At 56.4% G+C, this 18,291-nt stretch overlaps 1 protein-coding gene across 50 annotated transcripts in view; it reads right to left on the minus strand.

The window, feature by feature from the left end:
* Window positions 1-18,291, minus strand: part of DAB2IP (DAB2 interacting protein) — a 216,603-nt gene that overhangs the window by 24,564 nt on the left and 173,748 nt on the right. For 40 of the 50 annotated variants that reach the window (XM_065530123.1, XM_074016647.1, XM_074016642.1 and 37 more), the window contains 3 exons: window positions 3,597-3,750; window positions 2,000-2,098; window positions 559-1,113 (listed from right to left, as the gene is read on the minus strand). In XM_065530123.1, coding sequence (XP_065386195.1) covers window positions 559-1,113; window positions 2,000-2,098; window positions 3,597-3,750 — 808 coding nt within the window. Of the gene's footprint in view, window positions 1-558; window positions 1,114-1,999; window positions 2,099-3,596; window positions 3,751-16,718; window positions 16,814-17,506; window positions 17,644-18,291 lie in introns of those variants that run through there. The other 10 variants (XM_074016670.1, XM_074016661.1, XM_074016666.1 and 7 more) reach the window with 3 other exon arrangements.

Genomic DNA, 18,291 nt, shown 5'->3' on the forward strand with positions numbered 1-18,291 from the left:
TCTGTGAGGTTCTGGGGTGGGGCTGGCTAACCCTGAAATGGTACAATTTTGACTGCGTCTATCTGTGTGAGAATCTGTGTGTCTGGATGAGAGTGTGGGGTGAGGTGGAGCTGTGATGGAGACTCATCTGTGCATCCTGCTGGGGAGGTCTGCCGAACTCCATACCTCACAGGGGATGTGTGTTTGGCTCACTGGGGCTGGTGGCATTGTGGGACCTGTATGCTGGGACAGCCAGCCACCCAGCCTGTTCCCCTGGAGCCTCAGGGGGTCAGTCCTCTGCAGTAGTGGTAGAAGGCACCTCAACCCAAGCCCACTACCTCACTACCAGCTGCAATCCCATCCGCTGGTTCCACACAGGCCTCAGTGATCAGCTCCAGCCACAGACAGGAGTACAAAACACCCAGCCCAAAACAGAACTCCTGGGTTTAGGGAACCCATCTGGTAGTGACTGGTGCCTCCAAGGCCTTCATTAGGCCTGAAATGTACGGATGTGGGGAAGGGCAAGTAACCCAGCACTGTCGCCCAGCCTGTGTCAGGAGCTGAGGGGCCTGCACGCACCTTCACCTTGCCCGTGCTCTGCAGGATGTGCACCAGGGCAGATGCCATCTCCTCCTTGGTCTTGGCACTGAGGATGGGCTCGAGGGCTGCACACAGCCCCAGGTAGTGGTTGGTGATGTGCTCAGCGAACTCTTTGTACATCTCCATGGGCAGGATGGTGATGGTTTGGTAGCGCGCCTTGATGCGGATCATGGGCCCAGGACCCTTGCCGCCCTTGGGGTTGGGCGTCACCACCGGGTACCACTTCTCCACGAACTGCCGCCCGGCCACCGAGGCAGCGGGCAGGCTCACCAAGCCCAAGTAACTGTTGCGCTCCTTCTTCTTCTTCTTGTCGGTCTCCCGGTACAGGTGGACAGTGACTGTGCGCAGGGGTGGCAGGTTGTGGAACTCGAAGTGCTCGCCCCAGAAAACATTGTCCGTCTTGAGCTTGCCCGTGGTACGGGCGTAGAGCACATCATCCAGGCACAGCTCACACAGGTACTTCTTCTTGGCCGGCAGGTCCTTGGCCTCAATCACCCACAGCTTCAGGATGTGTTCCACACGCCGGCTGTTGTCCTGTATGTGCACGGGAGTCCGGGGTGGTCAGCTGGGGGTGCCACATGTAACCCCCAACCAGCCCAGAGCCTGAGAGAGCCTCAGACCCAGGAGGAGCTCCGAAGGTGGAGGCGGCAGTGGGCGCCTAGACCCTGAGTCAGGATGAGGCGGGGCTGATGGACAAGGGCTGGATCTCTGGTCGACCTCACATAAGCTCACTCACCTTGGGCAAGTGACTTAACTGGAGCCTTGGGTTGCTTGTGTATAAAACAGGACTAAGGTAAACCCTCATCTCATAGAGGGCGAGACTGAGAGAGGCCAGCACAACGCCTGGCACAACACAGGCTACGCCATTATTAACTCTTCCTTAATTTGCTGGTCTGTACTGTAACTTAAGAGATGGCTATGGTGACCAGGACTTGGTCAGGCCCTCAAGTCGGCTAGGAAGACAGATACAGAAGCAGGGATTACAGTGGGGGCTCCCAGGACCTCACGGGGGAGCCCAGGGGCAGTGGGAACACAGACGACACCAGCCTGGGAGAGGGGTCCTCACCTGGAGGTGGGGCAGACACCTAAGCTGGAATGGGAAGATGAGCAGAAGTCGGCCAGGGGCTGGGGAGTAGGGACAAGGGATCCCAGCAGAAGGACCCCAGGGTCCAGCACTCATTTCCCCAGCCCAGACTCAATGTGTAGTTTAGAAAACAGAGGCACACAGCACCTGTCTCAACCTGGCAAACTCAAACATCTCTTTCAGAGTCCACCAATATTGTCCACTCGGGTCCTGCCTCCATGCAGGCTGACCGCCCCCAATCCCAGCCCACGTCACAGAGATTGTCTCTCTCTTGCTTCCTCATATCTGAGCCTACCTTCAATCCCCCATGCTTTGGTGAGAGGGGTGCAGGCTTACCTTGTTGGGGTGCACTGCTCGCCGCAGGTTCTCCATCCACTTATCCCGCTCAGCTGCAGAACGGCAGGAAAAGCACTTGCTTCCTGATGACGTCGTCACCTGTGGGGAGCAGGCAAGACAGTGTTACGAGGGAAGGGACCACAGCAAGGGCAGGCAGTGATGGAAGAAGACCTTGGAGGCTCAGGGGACTCTGGCCATCAGGTCTGCATCACAGCTACAGGAAGCAGCCAGGACAAGGCTCACATGACCCTTCTACTTCATGTTTTGCAGGTGGTACACTGAGACCCACTGTCCCAGGGCAAGTCAGCAGCCATAGAGTGGCCCTGTCCTGCACCAGTGGGCTCCTCACTCGTCCCTCAGTGCCCTCTGTCCAATAGGAACACATCTTCCTAACTCTAACCTCCCTCTCCTTGAGATGGAAAGAGAGAAGGAACGAAGACCTCGCCCAGGTCAGAGGGCAATGCTTAACACGAGCGCACTTTCCCTAAAGGTGGAACCACAAGAACCAAGGAGACAACCAAAGATAGGTACCAGAATCCCCTCAGTCCTCAGCTGACAACTCTGAGGGTTCTCTTCCATCAAGCAACAGTGACAACAATGGTAATATAAATCTGGTATTTTTCATGCCAGACCAGAGAAATGAGACTTGGACTGTTTGGATGTGCCAGGCCCTAGGGTCCCCGGTCCCTGACCCTTCTCCTCCCCTCCCTGTCTGACTCTCACTCCTCCTCTGGTCCAGCTTAGACATCTATTCCAGGTAAGGGAGCCAGTACGGGCAATTCCTGCTATGTGTTCCCACTGCGCCCAGCAGCAGACCCAGGGCTCCGCAGGGGAAGCATGCTCTTCACTCGGCATTTGAGGGCCTGCACCTTCCGCAGCACCCCCTGCTGTGAACCAGCAGACAGGGCCATCTTCACCCTATCCCTGGCAAGGATGTCAGAGCCCAGATCAAGCCCGGCTTGGCCAGGAGTCCTGGATTAGGAACTCCCAGGAACACCTGCAACAATAGTAACCCTGCTCCCGGCTTGGTCTCAGTCTTGCTGTGTGACCTCTGATGTCTTCATGCCTCCTCTGGGCCTCAGATCCCCCATTTCCTATGAGGGACTAGACAGGTCATCCCCAGGTAGGTCACTGCCTCTCTGCATTGAAACCTCAGGTCGCAGAATGCCAGGGCAGGAAAGATTTGGGCTCTCATTGTTCACAAGCGGGAAACAGGCCCATACAAGAGGAGACTCTCTGCTATCCACACTGCATTTGGGATGTGAGCAGGCTCTAAGACATGGGCTCTGGTGCTTAAGAAATTCAGGCTTTTCCCCTACTCCCTGTCACCCACTAGGGGCCCCAGCAGCTTCATGCTAGCATGGAGAACAGGTGCTGGCCCATTTCCAGAGAGCTCAGAGAGTAGGAAGGACAGCCCCTGCCCCAGCTCCACCTGGTCTCTTAGGAGCTGAAAGCTATCGGTAAATACAAGCCACTCTCCCCAAGACCCTGGCCCCTGCTGAGGCCACAGCAGACTGGACTCTAGGAGGATGTAGAGGAGACCAGACAGGCCAGGAGAGGATGGGGTGTCCAACCCAAGCCCTGCGATGGGACCCACCTCGAAGCAGTAGTCCTGGCCAAGGATGCTGCTGTGCACGGGTTTGATGACCACCTCTTCCTCCATGCTGAGGTCCAGCGCCTCCACCGCACTGCTGGGGCTGAGCAGGGACTCGTGGGAGCGAGACTCCTTCAGCCTTGGCATCAGATGGGACCTGGGGTGGCAGTAGGTGTGTCAGGCTGGGCCCCCGCAGCCCAGGTCAAGCTGGTTGCCACGTCCCGCCCATCTGCCCCGGCCCTGCCCCTTCCAGCAGGCAGCCACTCCTCTCCACTCTCTCTCCTTTCTGTCTTAAGACAGATTTGGGGGCAGGTGGGGAACCTCCTCCCCACTGCAGGAGTCTGGCTGGGGGCTCAGCCTCTCAGAGAGCAAGAAGGTGAGATCAAGGGGCCACTCCGGGGTTAATATTAGCAAGTGAGCCTGCAGGGTAAGGGCCAGCTTGGCTCCTGAGCAGTCTCAGAGACCAAGGAAAGCCCACCTGATCCAGGCAGCTGTTTGCAGTTCTGGGCCCTTTCCCGTTTCCCCTCTCTTTTGCACTGGTCCCTGTCCAAGACTGAGCAGTCACTCTGTCCCAACATTTATCCAGTATACCACTGCCAACAGCCCTTCCTCATACACTGTCCCACACCACCAGCCCCACACAAGCGAGAGCCACAGGGACCCTGCTGCTCCCATATTACAGATGAGGACAGCAAGGCGAGGCGAGTCTTGAAGCAGAAGAGATGCAGTCCTCTCTGCACAGTACCCAAGACACACACTCCATTGGGGTCCACATACTCAGGGCCCGGGTCAGTAGCTCCGACAGGCACAAAGAGCACAGGACTGATGCCACCTGGCACCCAAATGCAGACCAGACCTGGGCCCACTACTCCCCTGCTGTGTGGCCCTGGGGAAATCGTTCCCCCGCGCCTGTTTCCTCAGTGCATCACATGGAAAGCACCACAGACGATACCTGCTCCAGGGTTAGGTAAAATCTCTCCAAAGTCAGCAGCACAGAGCAGTGTCCTCCTACAGCCCCCAACCCCCACAGTGGGGCAGAGGAAAAGTGGGAGGATAGGCTGGGCCTGCTAAGACCACCTCCGGTGCAGAAGCTGAACCCTGCTTGTGTCCAGGGCTCAAACCCTGGGGTTGGTGAAAAACCTACTCCAGGCTTAGCCCACACAGACCTCCTACCCCCAACGCCCTATGCCCTTTGGCTCCTGGCTCCAATGGTCCAAGTGCTCAGTCCATCATTCTCTCCCTGCCTCACCAAACCAAGACCCCTATGTTGGGACATGCTGAGACTTGGCCCCTGACCTTGAGGGGCTCACAACTGGGCAGAGCCATGAGACACTTCCCTGTAGGGTGTATACCCTGTATACTCATTTCTGCAACTGCCCTGGGTCAGTGGGCTGAGCCTACTCCATGGGCACTTGAGAACCCAGAGGTGAGCAGGAAGAGCCCTGCTCAGAGGGACTCAGGCTGACAGTGGCCACCCTCCCACCCCAAGCTCCACACCTCCATGGCAACAGCCCTCTGAGCATAAGAGCCCTCCCCAACATGGAGTCCCATGCTAGATGCCATAAGGAGTCAGAGTTGAGGGAATCCTAATCCTTAGATTCCCCCACAGAGGCCAGCCCAGGAGCCCCAGTCAACCGGCTCCCTTTGACTCTTCATGCCCAGCACGAAGCTGGCCTCTGAAAGCAGAGGGAATGGGCAGAGCCAGAGGAAAACTGTGAGACAAGTTCAAGACAGGGGGAGCCCTCCCCAACTCCTACGACGACTCCCACCTGGGGCTTTCCTGTTGTGGCCTAAGCCCGTGGGCAAGCCCAGCATGTGCCTCTACTCCTCTGAGGCGCTCTCCCTGCGAGGCCCAGTTCACAAAGGGGCACTGTGGCCTACCTGCCACGCCACACCGCCACACCACTGTGTTGGAACAGGCCTCTTCTCCTGATAATCCCTCAAGGCCTTGCTCGAGCAGCCTGGCCTCCTCCCCATCATGGCAACGACCAATGCCGTGGGTGGGCCTGCCCTCCCTGGGCTGAGATTCCACCTGAGTCACCCACCTCCGAGGGCGAACTCCAGGCCTCCCTCCCACATGGGGCTTCATACCTCAGTGGAAGAGATGCTCTGCCTGATAGTAGGGAAGTCACCCTGGCTGGGAACGGCTGGGACCCATAGCCCCATAGGCCTGACATCTGGAACCCAAAACCCAGCCCACAGGTTGGGATTGGGCTGCTTTCTGGCCCAGATTGGAAAATCTCTGCCAGGTAAGGATGCTGGAAGCTAGGGAGGGTGAGGTAGGGACCAAGGAAGTACAGAGCGGGGAGCTGGTGAGCTGAAGCCGCCTCCTGCCTGGGGCGCATGGATGAGCTGGCTGTGAAGAGGAAAGGCGAGGCATGCTTCAGCAGGCTGGACCTGCCCAGGGAAACCCAAGGAGACCCTGGTCCTGCAACCCCAGGAGCCCAGCAGGCCCAGGCCAGACCCCAAAACAGCCAGATCCTGGAGTCTGTGGTTGCAGAGCCCTCCTCTTCCTTCCCCACCATCCTGTCCCACAAGCATGCTCTGGCTGACCTGGAAAGGATCCTGGCAGAAGAGAGGGCTGGGGGGAAGCTCAAGGCCCTTAAGACACCTTGGACTGGCCCAGCCTACCTGGGCAGCCCTGACCCTCCCCACTTCCCTGGGGGCTTCTCCACGACGTGGGATGTAGAGCAGAGGCTGCATCCATCCCTGCAGCCCAAGCTCTCTGGGGGGAAGAGGAATAGGGGCAGGGTAGGCCCAGGGAGGCCCAAGTGGTTCCCACAAGGTCTCCCAGGCTACTCCTTCCTGGATAGTACAGCAAGCGGGTGGTGGAGGCAGGGCCAGTGGACCTGTACCTCTCTCACTCACGTTCCTATGTATTTCCTTCCTGACCAGCCTAGAGTCTACAGGCCCTGACACACAGTATCCTCGGTCCCTCCCTCATCTGGGCCCAGAGGGAGCTCGTCTGCTGTGACCCTGCCAGGGTGTACCCATGGTGGTAGCTGATAAGATGAGGGGGCTCAGGAAGGAAAAATGGCCATTTGGTCACTTCCTGAACCCAGCAGGACCAATTCAAGGCCCAAGAACCGCCTCTCTGGGAAGCCAGCTCTGTCCTGTGTCTGCAGCAGTGCCTGGCCACTTCACGGCCCCATCAGCCACCCAAGGCAGGCTTTTCCCCTCCCCTGGCTTCATCCCATGCTGGCATTGTTGGGCCACTTCCTTTTTCACCTCCAGCCTCTGCCCTGCCAGGCTCAGGAAGCAGCACATCAGAGACAGGCAGAAGATGGGTAGTAAAGACTGCCCACGCTCCAAAGGGGCAGGGGTAGGCGCAGCCTCCCTACCTGGGATGCTCAGGTGAAAGGAGGTGAGCAGGCACTGGTCTCTACCTTGCTCCCATTCTACTCCCAGGAAGGGATGCTTGTAGGCACCCACCTCTAGTCAGCACACGGTGAGCGCCCTGCTGGTCACCTGCACATCCCTTTTTTCATATTTCAACTACGCACAGCTCTGCCAGGAGTATTCATCTACCCATTTTACAGAAAGGTATGACAGGGTCAGAGAGGAGCAGTTACTTGAGCCGCCCAAGGCCCCCTGCTGGGATGGGAACCAGGTCAGTCCAGGAGTCATGCCCACAGCTGCCCTATGTGGTGTGGTATCTGGGGGCTGATGCCCCTGTATTCAGGGCTGGGTCCCCCAGCCCTCGGTCCAGTCCCTCTCTGCTGCCCAAGGCTGGGGGTGGAAGAGAAAGTGGCCCAATTGCATGGCCCATGGCATCCTTCCGACCCTGTGCCCAGCTCATTCTCATGATGTCTTTCCCCTCTGACCTCCTGTGGTCCTTGGAGGCTAGAGCTTTGGTCCCGTAGGCGAGGTGGCACCAAGGAAGGCAAAGGGCCTTCACATGGGGATTCCACCCCTGCAAATCACTTCCATGGCCCAAGTCTGAGCTACTTCTTACAACAACCCTGCCAGGATGTTGCATGTCCACTACATACAGAAGCAGGTCTCAAACGAGGGCGTGGGCTGCACACTGCCTGCCTCTCACCAGGGCAGAGCTGGCATCCCCAGGCCAGGCTTACTCTGGGCCATGCGTCACATGAACCACCGTACAAGTCACCTCACAGAATCTCCACGAGCCCAAGAGGCAGATGTTGACCTCACCCTGCTTTACAGGGGAGAAACTGAGGGCTGCCATGGAGGGCAAGAGATGTGCCCAGCATCCCATCTTTGCTCTAGTGTTGCTGCCACACCCAAACCTTTTGGGTCCATTTCCTCATCTGAAAAAGGAGGAAGGAGGCTTGCTTCACCCAGAAAACACTGGCAGCCAGCACACACTGAAAGTGCTGTGAAGACAGCGCCTTCAGGGGGAGGTATTTCCCAGTCCTTTGAGTTGAGGGGGTGAAGGGATCCCCTCTTGAGACCACACGGGATTCAATGCCAGCCCCAGAACTTGGCACTCTGAGCCACTGGCTGGCATCTACCTGCCTGCCCCACCTGACCAGGCCCACTCTTGCAAGCGGCCTGCCTGCTGGGACCCTCCATTCCAGGAAGCGGGAGTTTCAGGCAGGGCCCCAGGCATATGCTGTCCTTCCCCTTTTCTATCCAACCTTCAACACCTAGCTTCAGTGCCCCTTCTTCCCTGAAGCCTTCCTGGACTCCCTGGCCAGACAGCCATATCCAGGCTGTGCTGGGAAGGTCTGTCACAGAACCGTCTCCTTGTCAGGCAGTGGGTTCCTGGTGGGTAGGGTTGGGTCTGGCTGGCTCCAAGGTCCAGAGCCTTAGAGTTCCTGGACCAAAACCCCAATATGCCAGTAGCCAAGGTCAGCTAAGCTCAGAGGGAACGGGAGGTCAGCGGGGATAAGGACAGTCCTCCCTCAGCCTGCAAACCCTGGTGACGTGGTTGTTCCCTTGGAGGAGGGACAAAGAAGGCCTGAGGGTGGGTCGTCAGGGCAGCTGCCTGTCCAAGGCCAAGTCCCAAGAGCAGCATTCCAATGTTCATTCCAGAGTCTCCAGGAAATGCCCCTGCCCTCGCTCTGTCCAATTATGGGCCGCTTCCCCCATCCCTCTCAAGGTTAGGAGGCTCATCCTACCCTCTGTGGCTACACCCTGCCCCCTACGGCTCCAGCCCTGAGACCCTTCTAAACATAGCAGATCACTAGCCCCATGATAGCGCTCCAGGGACCAGAAGCCCTTTACCTGTCCTCCATGGTGTGGAATCCTTACTGCTCCCAGGAAGGAGGTAGCACCATGACACCCAGGTCACACACGGGATAGCCAAGGCCATGGCTAGGGTGACCTGCCCTGGACTCCACTGCTACAGAGGAGCTTGGCCAGGGCATGGGAGGGCAGAGGGGAATGGGAGTTCCACTGGCTTTCTCCTGTGACCACAGCAGCACCCACCACTGGACAAGCCACTCCACCTGGCAGGGCCTCACGCCTGTGCCTCCTCTCTCGCCTCATGACCTGTAAGATAATCAAGTCCCAGATGCCTCAAGCTGGTGTCCCAGCCCTCCTGAAAGGCCCCTTGCACTACACCTTGGCCAAGTGACCTGAACTCTCCCCCACTCAGCTACTTCCTGACAAAGCTGCATACTCTTACCCTCCAGGCGTCCATGTCCAAGCAGTCTCCTGAGCCTGTCCATTCTGCCTCTCCCTCCACTACTTTGCCAAACAAAGTCCTTCCTCAGTTTTCAAGGGACAGCCCAATGTCACCACCACAAAGTGGTCTCTGGTCTCTCCAGACAGCTCATACTATGCTACCTAAGCCCGCTCAGGGCCACAGTCTCCCACCTGTCCCACTTAATTCTCGTGACAATCCTGTCAGGATGAAAAAGGTGCACCTAGAAAGTTGAGGTGACCTGCCCAAGATCACATGCATAGCAAGTGGCAGAGTCAAAAGCGAAACCAGTTCAGCGGAGTCCAAGACCAACTGCACCAGCCTTGCCCTGGCCTTTCCATCGTCCAGGGGTGGCCCACAGCAGCTGGGCAGCGGGGAAGGTCCACAGCAGCCAGGCAGCGGGGAAAGGCCCACAGCAGCCGGGCACGGGGGAAAGGCCCACAGCAGCCGGGCACAGGGGAAAGGCCCACAGCAGCCGGGCACAGGGGAAAGGTCCACAGCAGCTAACCCACTAGCTGTGACCCACTCACTTCAGGTCGGGAAGGAAGAACCGGGGGATACAGGGATGGGGGCAGACCTTGCCCAGGGCCCAGGAAACGTGGGCACAAGGCACAGGGAGCTGCTGTGGGAGACAGCGCCAGGGCCCAACAGCAGCTCATTGTGAGGGCTGGCAGCAGAACAACAGGGACACTGTCTTGGCTCCTGGGGCCTAGGCTTATCTGATAGCCTTCCAGCCAACCCACAAGCTGTTTTTCAACTCTGATCCTTTTTTCTCTTAAAAGGTCGGTGACACAGAAGCTCAGCAAACTCATTCCAAGGAGGAAAAGGACCCCAAACCAAAACTTACAGTAATTAAAAATCCCTACTTGGTACAGCAAGGGTGTTCCCAGCTGTTGGGTGGGGGGAACTGAGAGTGGGATTGTTTGGCCGGAAAAGTAAGGGGCTCAGGATCACCCTCCAAATCTCGAAAGCTCAGAGGGAGCTGCCCTGTGTGGCCCCAAAGGGCAAGACTGGGACCAGGAGAGGCCACTTCCAGCTCAGTCACAACTGTCCTTGAATGGGCCAGGCTCATCTGGTTTTAGAGAGAGTGGGATCCCTGTCTCTGAAAGTGTGCAAGCAGGAGCTGGGAGGCCCCTTTAAGACATGTTGCATGGTTAGGGCTGCCAGGGTAATGGGCTAGGCAGTACACACAGGCAGGCAGTGAAGTGGGCCGTGGGATTAAACACACACACACACACACACGTACACAAGTGAATGCTACAAAAATGCACCTGTAGCTGCAAGCAGGCAGGAGGACAGAGAGCCTAGTGTCAAGGGTGCCTGGCTGTAGAGTAAACCTAGTCTCTATTCCTTATGAAACATACAACCTTGAACACTTTAAGTCATTTGACTCTCTAGGACTCAGTTTCCCCATCCATAGTGAGGATAATGACACACCTTCCTCATGGGTTGCTCTAAGGATCAAATGAGACCATGCCGGTGAGAGGCTTAGGAGGGCAGGGGTGTCAGTGACTCCCATCCATTGCTCGTAACTGTTCATGCCTCCTTGGTCTGTTCCATTCGCCCACCTCATTGCCAGCCACAATGTCAGGAGCTGGAGACACAGCCATGAACAACACTGGTGAACAATGCACACGCTGCTATCAAGGCTGACACTTCTGGGATAGGTCATACATTTGACAATTTGGAGTGACAAGATATGGACTTCCCAGGCTGTTTCCTGTTCCCATCCCCTGACGACTCAAACTCTTTACGTTCTCCATGTCTCAGTTTTCCCCATCTGCAAAGTGGGGATCAATTGTATCTGCCCAAATGCTCTGGGATGCCTCAAATTTCTTTAAAAGCCCTTACTTTCCTGAGGCGAAATGAAAGGAGAAGAAAGTGTGCCTAGCAGTGGGCAGTAGACCCCCATGAGGGGGCCCTTTTGGCCCCTCTGCCTGTGACTCCCAAGCACAGCCATCCCCAGCCCCAGTCTCCAGCCCACCAGCCTGTGTGGTCCCAAGCCACTGTCTACTACCCCAGCCAGGTCTGGAAGGAAGAGAAATCCCAGACAAGGTTTGTCTCCACAGAGTGGGTGCCCAACTGAAGGCTGGCAGGACCTGATGGTTCTGCAGTCAGGACTTCAGCAGACTCTCTAGGTCAGAACATGCCAATTATGCTTCTGCCTGTCACAGCCAGGCAGGTCCAGGGGCTGTGCTAGAAATCTCTGCCCACACTGGAAGGAGAGAGAGTCTGGACATGGTCAGAATGAATGCACTGACCTGCTGGGAATCAAGCGGTAGGACCTAAACAGGGCAGCGCCCTGCCTGGCATGTCCAGCAGAGCTCTCTCCCCAAGCCCAGCTTTGCCCCGCTGGTGTGGGAACTGGCTGCTCAGAAGGCCAGTGCTCACTCCTGACCCAGCTAGGATCCCAGGGGAGAGGAGAGGAATGTAGCCGCCTGGTGGCTCCCAGGCCCCTGGGGAGACAGAGCCTGTCCTAAAAAGGCAGAGAGGTTGGCTGCCCTGCCTGGGAAGTCTTCCAGGGATGACAGGGACCAGAGGCACAGTCCCTCTCAGCCCAGGGTTCCCTCAGGTCAAGGTAAGGGGCAGGTCCTAGCAGTCACCAAGACCTAGCTGTGACACCCCCATACACACAGAGAGACCTGGGCTGGGAGACAGGGAGGCACCTTGCCTTCTGCCCTCACCCCTGGGAGCCTGTGCTTCCCCCCTACATCACAGGGCTGAGCTGGCAGAGGAGGGTCCACACTCTGCAACCAAAACAGGAGGACGGGGCAGCTCATTGCTTGCTGTGAGGCCTGATGTCCTGTGGTGCCCAATACAGGCTGACTGAATGAATGACACTGTGGCAGCCTGGACCTAACAGCTACTTACTAAGCACCTACTCTGTGCCAGCTGCAGGTGTTCTTACCAAAGTACACACATCATCTCATGGCCTTCTCCCAACAACTCTGCACAAAAGGCAGCACTGACCCAGAAGAAAGGGAGAACAGGTATTCAAGCTCAGGTCCCATGAGCCCTGGCTCATGGGGCAACTTTTCCTGTACACAGACAGTTAATCCAAAAGGTTCACTGGAAGCTTTAGGATGTTCTCTTAAGAGGAAACTGAGGCTTGGAGAGAGGGAATGGCTTGGCTAGGTCACATGGTCCAGAAGTGACAGCTGGGGTTCTAACGGCCTGGTCAGCCTCTGTGGGACACTCCTGGCACCGACCGCACAGTGGGTCAGGCCTGGAGGCCAGGCCTCCAATCAGCCCAGCACCCCAGCAAGGGCCTGTTCCTCTCCCTGCAGGAGTCTTTGGTCTCTATCCCAGCTGTATCTAAGGTCTATCACAGACCCTAAACAAGTTTCCTCCCCTTTCTAGGTGCCATTTCCTCACATGCTGACCTACTTCAGAGAAAGCCACAAAAACCCTATGTCAACTGCCTAGAACATAAGGGACCATAAAGTATCACAACTGCTACCAACACCGCCACCATCACCTGCAGTAACATAATAGTAACATCTCACTGCTGCCTGGGGTGACTTGGGCCAAAGTTCAGGAGACCAGGGATTCCAGAGGGTGCTGGTACTGGCTCCTGAATGAGAGGCAGCCTTCAGCATTCTCTCCCCGTATAAACTGTGCAGTCCTAAAAAAACATTCAGGAACACATTTACCTTTCCACGTCTTCTTTTTTTATTTTTTTGCGGGGCGGCGGGGCGGCGGGCGGGGGGGCGGTGCAGAGAGAAGAAACAAAAAACTTTCTATCTAATCCCCCAAGTCATCCTGCAGCCTGAATAATTTCGGGTTTTTAATCAATAGCTGTCAGACTTGTCAAATTACTTTGGGGACTGCGAAGCAGTTTTTAAACATTCATAAACCTCAGTAGAACAGTGAAGTGCCCTGAATTTTAAAAGAAGAGCATCCAAGGAACACTCATTGACGAGGGTGAGTGGTGGGCAAATTGAAAGTGAGCTGCGGGCTAGCTGCCCCTGCCCCTCTTGCTTCTGAGCAGGGACAACCCTCCAGCCCTCCTTGGCCTGTAGGAAAAACTACCAGGCTTGGCCTGGCCGCTCAGAAAGTTTAGGGAGGGTGACGGTCCCCCTACCCCCAGCATCAGGAAAAAAGCCCAACTCCCCTGCACAGCACCTGGGGCTCCAAGCCCAGGCACAACTGCAGCAATCCTGAAGCTCCCAAGCTGTAGAGCCCACCACAAAAGTCCTAGCCCGCTGGCCTCCCCCAGTCTCTCCGCTGGGGGCCACTCCTGAGAATGTTTCAAGGCCCTGACCCTGGCGTTCCCTCTCCTTGAGCTCAGTCTGTGTCTGGCTCCTCCTCACACGTGAACACACCCATGCATCACGGCCTGAGTAGGACTGGTTTCTAACTGGTCCCTGAACCCCACCCGGGACCATAAATACTTCCAACAGCCACTCAGGGCCCTGGGGATGCAAGACTCAAGTGGAAAATGATCATGAAACAGAAGAATAAATGAGCTGAAAAGTGAAGATTTCCATTCTCCAGGAAGTGCTTCCCCTCTGGCTTATCTAATTCCTCCCAGCTCTCCACATCCAGGAAGTCCTCCTTAGCTCATGCTGGGCCCCCCCACAGAATGCGGGGGCAGAGGCAGCATCTTCTTCCGTCTCATTTCCTCCACCCAAGACCTGGGCGCCATGCCACGTTACTTCCTGGGACCATGTGGGCCATTCATGTTGGGGTGATCTAGGGATGGCCTCCTTCCCTCATCCTTGAGGGCCAGGTTTCCTGCCTCAACCAAGGACCAGCCATTTGTCCGCAGAGCCCCAGCTCCTGGCATTATGCTGGTTGAAGGTGGTAAGCAGGCATGGTTCCTTAAAAACACACACACAAGACTCTGTGACTTTGGTCAAATTAATTAACCTGTGTGCCTCAGTTTTCTCATCTGGAACACAGGGACACCACCACCTTTGGCTCACCTGACCTGCAGCGAGCTCTCCATACACAGCCCCAGTAATCAGCCCTGGCTGCCCCCATGGCCATCCAGGCTGGGCTGAGACTGCCTTCCGGGGGCATTCTGTCCCTTTCTGCACGCCCTTCCTGCCAGCACTTCTCTGGATGCTCCTGGTTTCTTCCCAGGCCCAGGACATTTCCAAGATCTGTCTCTCATTCTGCCCAGCAGATCCTTCCTGACTCTCCCCACAGCTGAGCTCTCAAAAAGCCTCTCTGCCAACTGACCCCAGACCACCTCACTTGCTCCACCCCCTCACCTTGAGAGCAAGCTCCAGAGTACAGGCAGTTTTAAGCACGAATCTGAAAGACCCCCATTTAAGAAGAGATGGACAAATCTATGAACAAATGCTGGCACCCTAGACTCCAGCCCCAGTGGTCACTCCAGCACAGCTATTTCTTCAATTCCAGCCACCATTTGGGACAGAGGCTCCCTCCTTCTTAGCAGCCTGAGCTCAGAGAGACACAAGAGGTGAAGATCTGAAAGGAAGGAGCACTGGGCCAAAGGAGTGTGCACCTCGGGTGGGCCTCTCCTGCACCTTAGCTTCCTCCCATGTCAAGTGGGTTGCCCCTGCCTCCTGGCAGAGTTTGGGAAGATACATCATGCTAAGGCACCCCACCCCATCCCAATCCTGGGCAGAGTTGATCCAGCCACCAGCACAGCCACTGAGCACCTCCACTACATCAGCAGGAGCATATGAGGCTATGGGCCTAGGGATGTCAGCTGCCCATTCCTCCCAAAGCCTGAGGTCTGGAAGTCTGCATGGGGCACCAGAGCAGCTGCTTCTCAGACTGTAACTAGCAGGAGACAGCCAGGAGTGTTCAGCAGCAGCAAGACAGCAGGAAAGCGGCTGTCAGTAAGCCACAGGGTTCCAGGCCACTGGCACGGGCAGAAACTCAGAGAAACCATGTCAAAGAAAACCAGGAGTGTGGCTGCTGAGTTCCTCCTGCTGCTAGTGACCATGCACCAAAGCCACCTGTGGCTCTCAAGTACCTGCTCAACCACCACACCACAGTAAGCCCACACACCTGGGAAGGGCACAAAGGGCACTGGCTCTGCACCTCTGACCCTCACACAGCTAACTGCAGCAAAGTGTGAGGCTCTGACACCTCCAGGGGCTTCCCAAGGCCAGTGTGTCAGACTTCACGTTCTGCCCCTTTCCCCCACATTCCACACTGGCTGACTCCAGGCTAAGCTAGCCCTGTCATTTGCCACCTGACCCATAGGATTCCAACTGATAAAGCAACATATTTAAAATCCAGCTTTCCAAGGTACGTTTCCAGGTCCCAATCCAGTCATGCCAGCCCTGCTTGGCCCTATCTGGCTCATCATGCTAAACTGCATGCCTCTGCTCAAGGGGTTGCACTACAGCAGCCTATGCCCAGCTCAAAGGCCACCACCTCCACGAAGCCTCCCCCAGAACTGACAACTCCCTCCAGGGTTTGCGCCTATGCACGCGCCCTCTGCTCTGAAGCAGAGGCTCAGAGAGGTCAAGCAGTTTGCCTAAGGTCATGATTCACAGGCACAAGGGAGGAGCAGGACACCTGGCACTCGGGCTCTAACTCCAAATTCTCTTCACTGCCCGTCAATGCCTCAGGTTTTCACCAAACCTACAAAAATCCTATGACCAAATGCACCAACTTTTAAGGAACTACAGGAACCCTGGGTCACCAGAAATATACTGAGCCCTGCCTTTGTCACCTCCTGGGTGGCTGTCTGTAAAACAGTGAGGACACCTACTGGCAGGCAGTCTCATCTGCCCCCAGCTGTGGTAATAAAGGTGGTTCAGACCAACCTGCACTGAGACTTGGCTGTAACAAGCCCAATCCTTCCCCTGACTTTTCCAGAAATGGGTACTTGCCCAGTAAAGATGCTACCACACCAAAGTGATCTGGCTTCTGACAACTGTTTCAAATATTCAAGCAGAGCCAAAACACACTCCTGGCCCAGACACAGTCTTCCCAGTCTCCCACCCGCCTCCACCCCACCCAGCAGGCCTGGGCCCCATGGACTAGGGAGTGGAAGCAGGAAGGGAGAAGAAAAAAGAAAGTTCTGCTGAGGAGCTGGGGCGGAGATACCATGGCCCCCAAGCCCCAGTGCAGCCCCACCCAGCCAGCCAAGGGTTCGGCCACTCAGAGCAAAGGCCAAGCTCCTCAGCTCAGAAAACTTGTCAGCAGTCCCTGGCATTTCCCGGTTCTCAACGGAGCACACCATAGGGGCCACCGCGCCTGGCGGACGGAGCGACTCACACTGGGCTTCCTCTCATTTTAAAAACTAAAAACAGCAACAGTGCTCTTCTTGGTGTACCGCTTTTTCGCAGGGCCATCCTAACTGCTTCTACATTCTGGGCCGGCAGTGGATGTCTGCGTAGAGGGGCAGAGACGGCATCCCAGGGTGCTCCAGAGACCCTCCTGGGACCAGCTCCTGTGACAGTCGCTCACTGAAGGTGTCTGCTGCCACCCAGCTCATTCAGGTCTCCCTGGGCCCTGAGACTGCCTCCCTCCTGGCTTTCCCAGCCTCCCTTGTTCTAAGCTCCACTCAAGCCACTCACCATCCCTCAGCACGGCCACCAGGCTCGGGAAGCTGAGTGGCCGGGTGAGCCTTCCCGCTGTCTGCTGCTCCTGGCTGGCCCCAGCCAGCCCAGCCCCGCCCAGCTCCCAGACACGCCACTCCAGCCCTGTCCGCTGGGACTAATCATGGCCAGTTCAACAAAGGCTATGTTCCAACTCTCTGTAATGTGCTTTTAAAGGGCCAGTGTACTACTTGGGCCTGCTGGGGTCTTAAAGGTACAGGTCCCCTTTTCCTGTACAGGAAACAGGAAAGCAGAAAAAAAAAAAAAAATCCAAAACTCATGATCAGGTTAGAGGCCCTCGGCTTCTGAGGAAGATTTTAGACACAATAAACAACAGAAAAAATTCAAATTCCAAGAAAGTCCTAAAGAGCTCAAAAACAAAACAAGGAAGCTAAACCTCAAGAATAAGAGACGGGATAGTGGCCCTCTTTGGGCACTATGTGCTGGGCACAGCACTGGGTACTTTATGGCCCAGTCTCATTTATTCCTCACCACTCCACAGACAGGCATTACCATTGCCCCATCTTTCAGATGAGGAAGCTGAGAGTGCAGGGACTCCCCAGCTCGCCAGAACTTCACGCAAGTCAGTGGCAAAGCTGGGCCACACCCCGTGAGGTCCATCATAGCCAGAGTATTCCTCCCACCTGCTCCCTCCACGAGGCCCTGACTGCTCCCTCCCACCTGGACCACAGGCCCCAGCTGCTCCACATCCTCCAGTGTCTCTCCTTCATGAGGAAGAAAGAAGGGGGCGAGATGAGGAGTCTCACCTGTCACAGGTGCCCCACCACCAGGCTTTCAGTTTGAGCCTCAGAACCCTGTGAGGTCGGGTCTATCTTTTCCTCCATCTTCCAGATGAGAAGACTGGAAATCATGGCTTCTGACACAACACGAAAGAAGAAGAACACTAGGGGAAGGTGAAAGCAGAGAAAAGCGGGGAGTCAGAGGGAGCACGCGGGGAAGAAAAGGCAGGTGCAGGGAACCAAGGCAGATGGGGGCAACCGTCCTTCCAAGCCCAGGACTCAGGCAAGCTGGCTGAGGCCCTTCCACTGTCCACAGGAGTGGGGCTTCTCCTGGGGCAAGGGTAGGCAGGGCCTGCCTAGTTACTGGAATAGGAGTGGGCTGGGGAGAGGAAGGGAAGAGAGACTTGACTGTCTGGGTCTCAGCACCTGGTCTATGGTACCCTCAGAGAAGCATGGGCCATTCTGGCACCTGGAGTGGCTGGGCCCACAGTAGGTTCTGTGTGGCTATCTTCTTTTTTTGAGACGGAGTTTCACACTTGTTGCCCAGGCTGGAGTGTAACTGCAATCTCGGCTCACTGCAACCTCTGCCTCCCGGTTTCAAGTGATTCTCCTGCCTCAGCCCCCCAAGTAGCTGGGATTACAGGCATGGGCCACCACACCTGGCTAATTTTGTATATTTTTTTAGTAGAGACGGATCACCATGTTGGTCAGGCTGGTTTCGAACTCCTGACCTCAGGTGATCCACCCACCTTGGCCTCCCCCAAAGTGCTGGGATTAAAGGTGTGAGCCACCATGCCCTGCCCAGTGTGGCT

This window comes from Macaca fascicularis, chromosome 15, assembly GCF_037993035.2.
Source record: "Macaca fascicularis isolate 582-1 chromosome 15, T2T-MFA8v1.1".
NCBI classification, from domain to species: domain Eukaryota; kingdom Metazoa; phylum Chordata; class Mammalia; order Primates; family Cercopithecidae; genus Macaca; species Macaca fascicularis.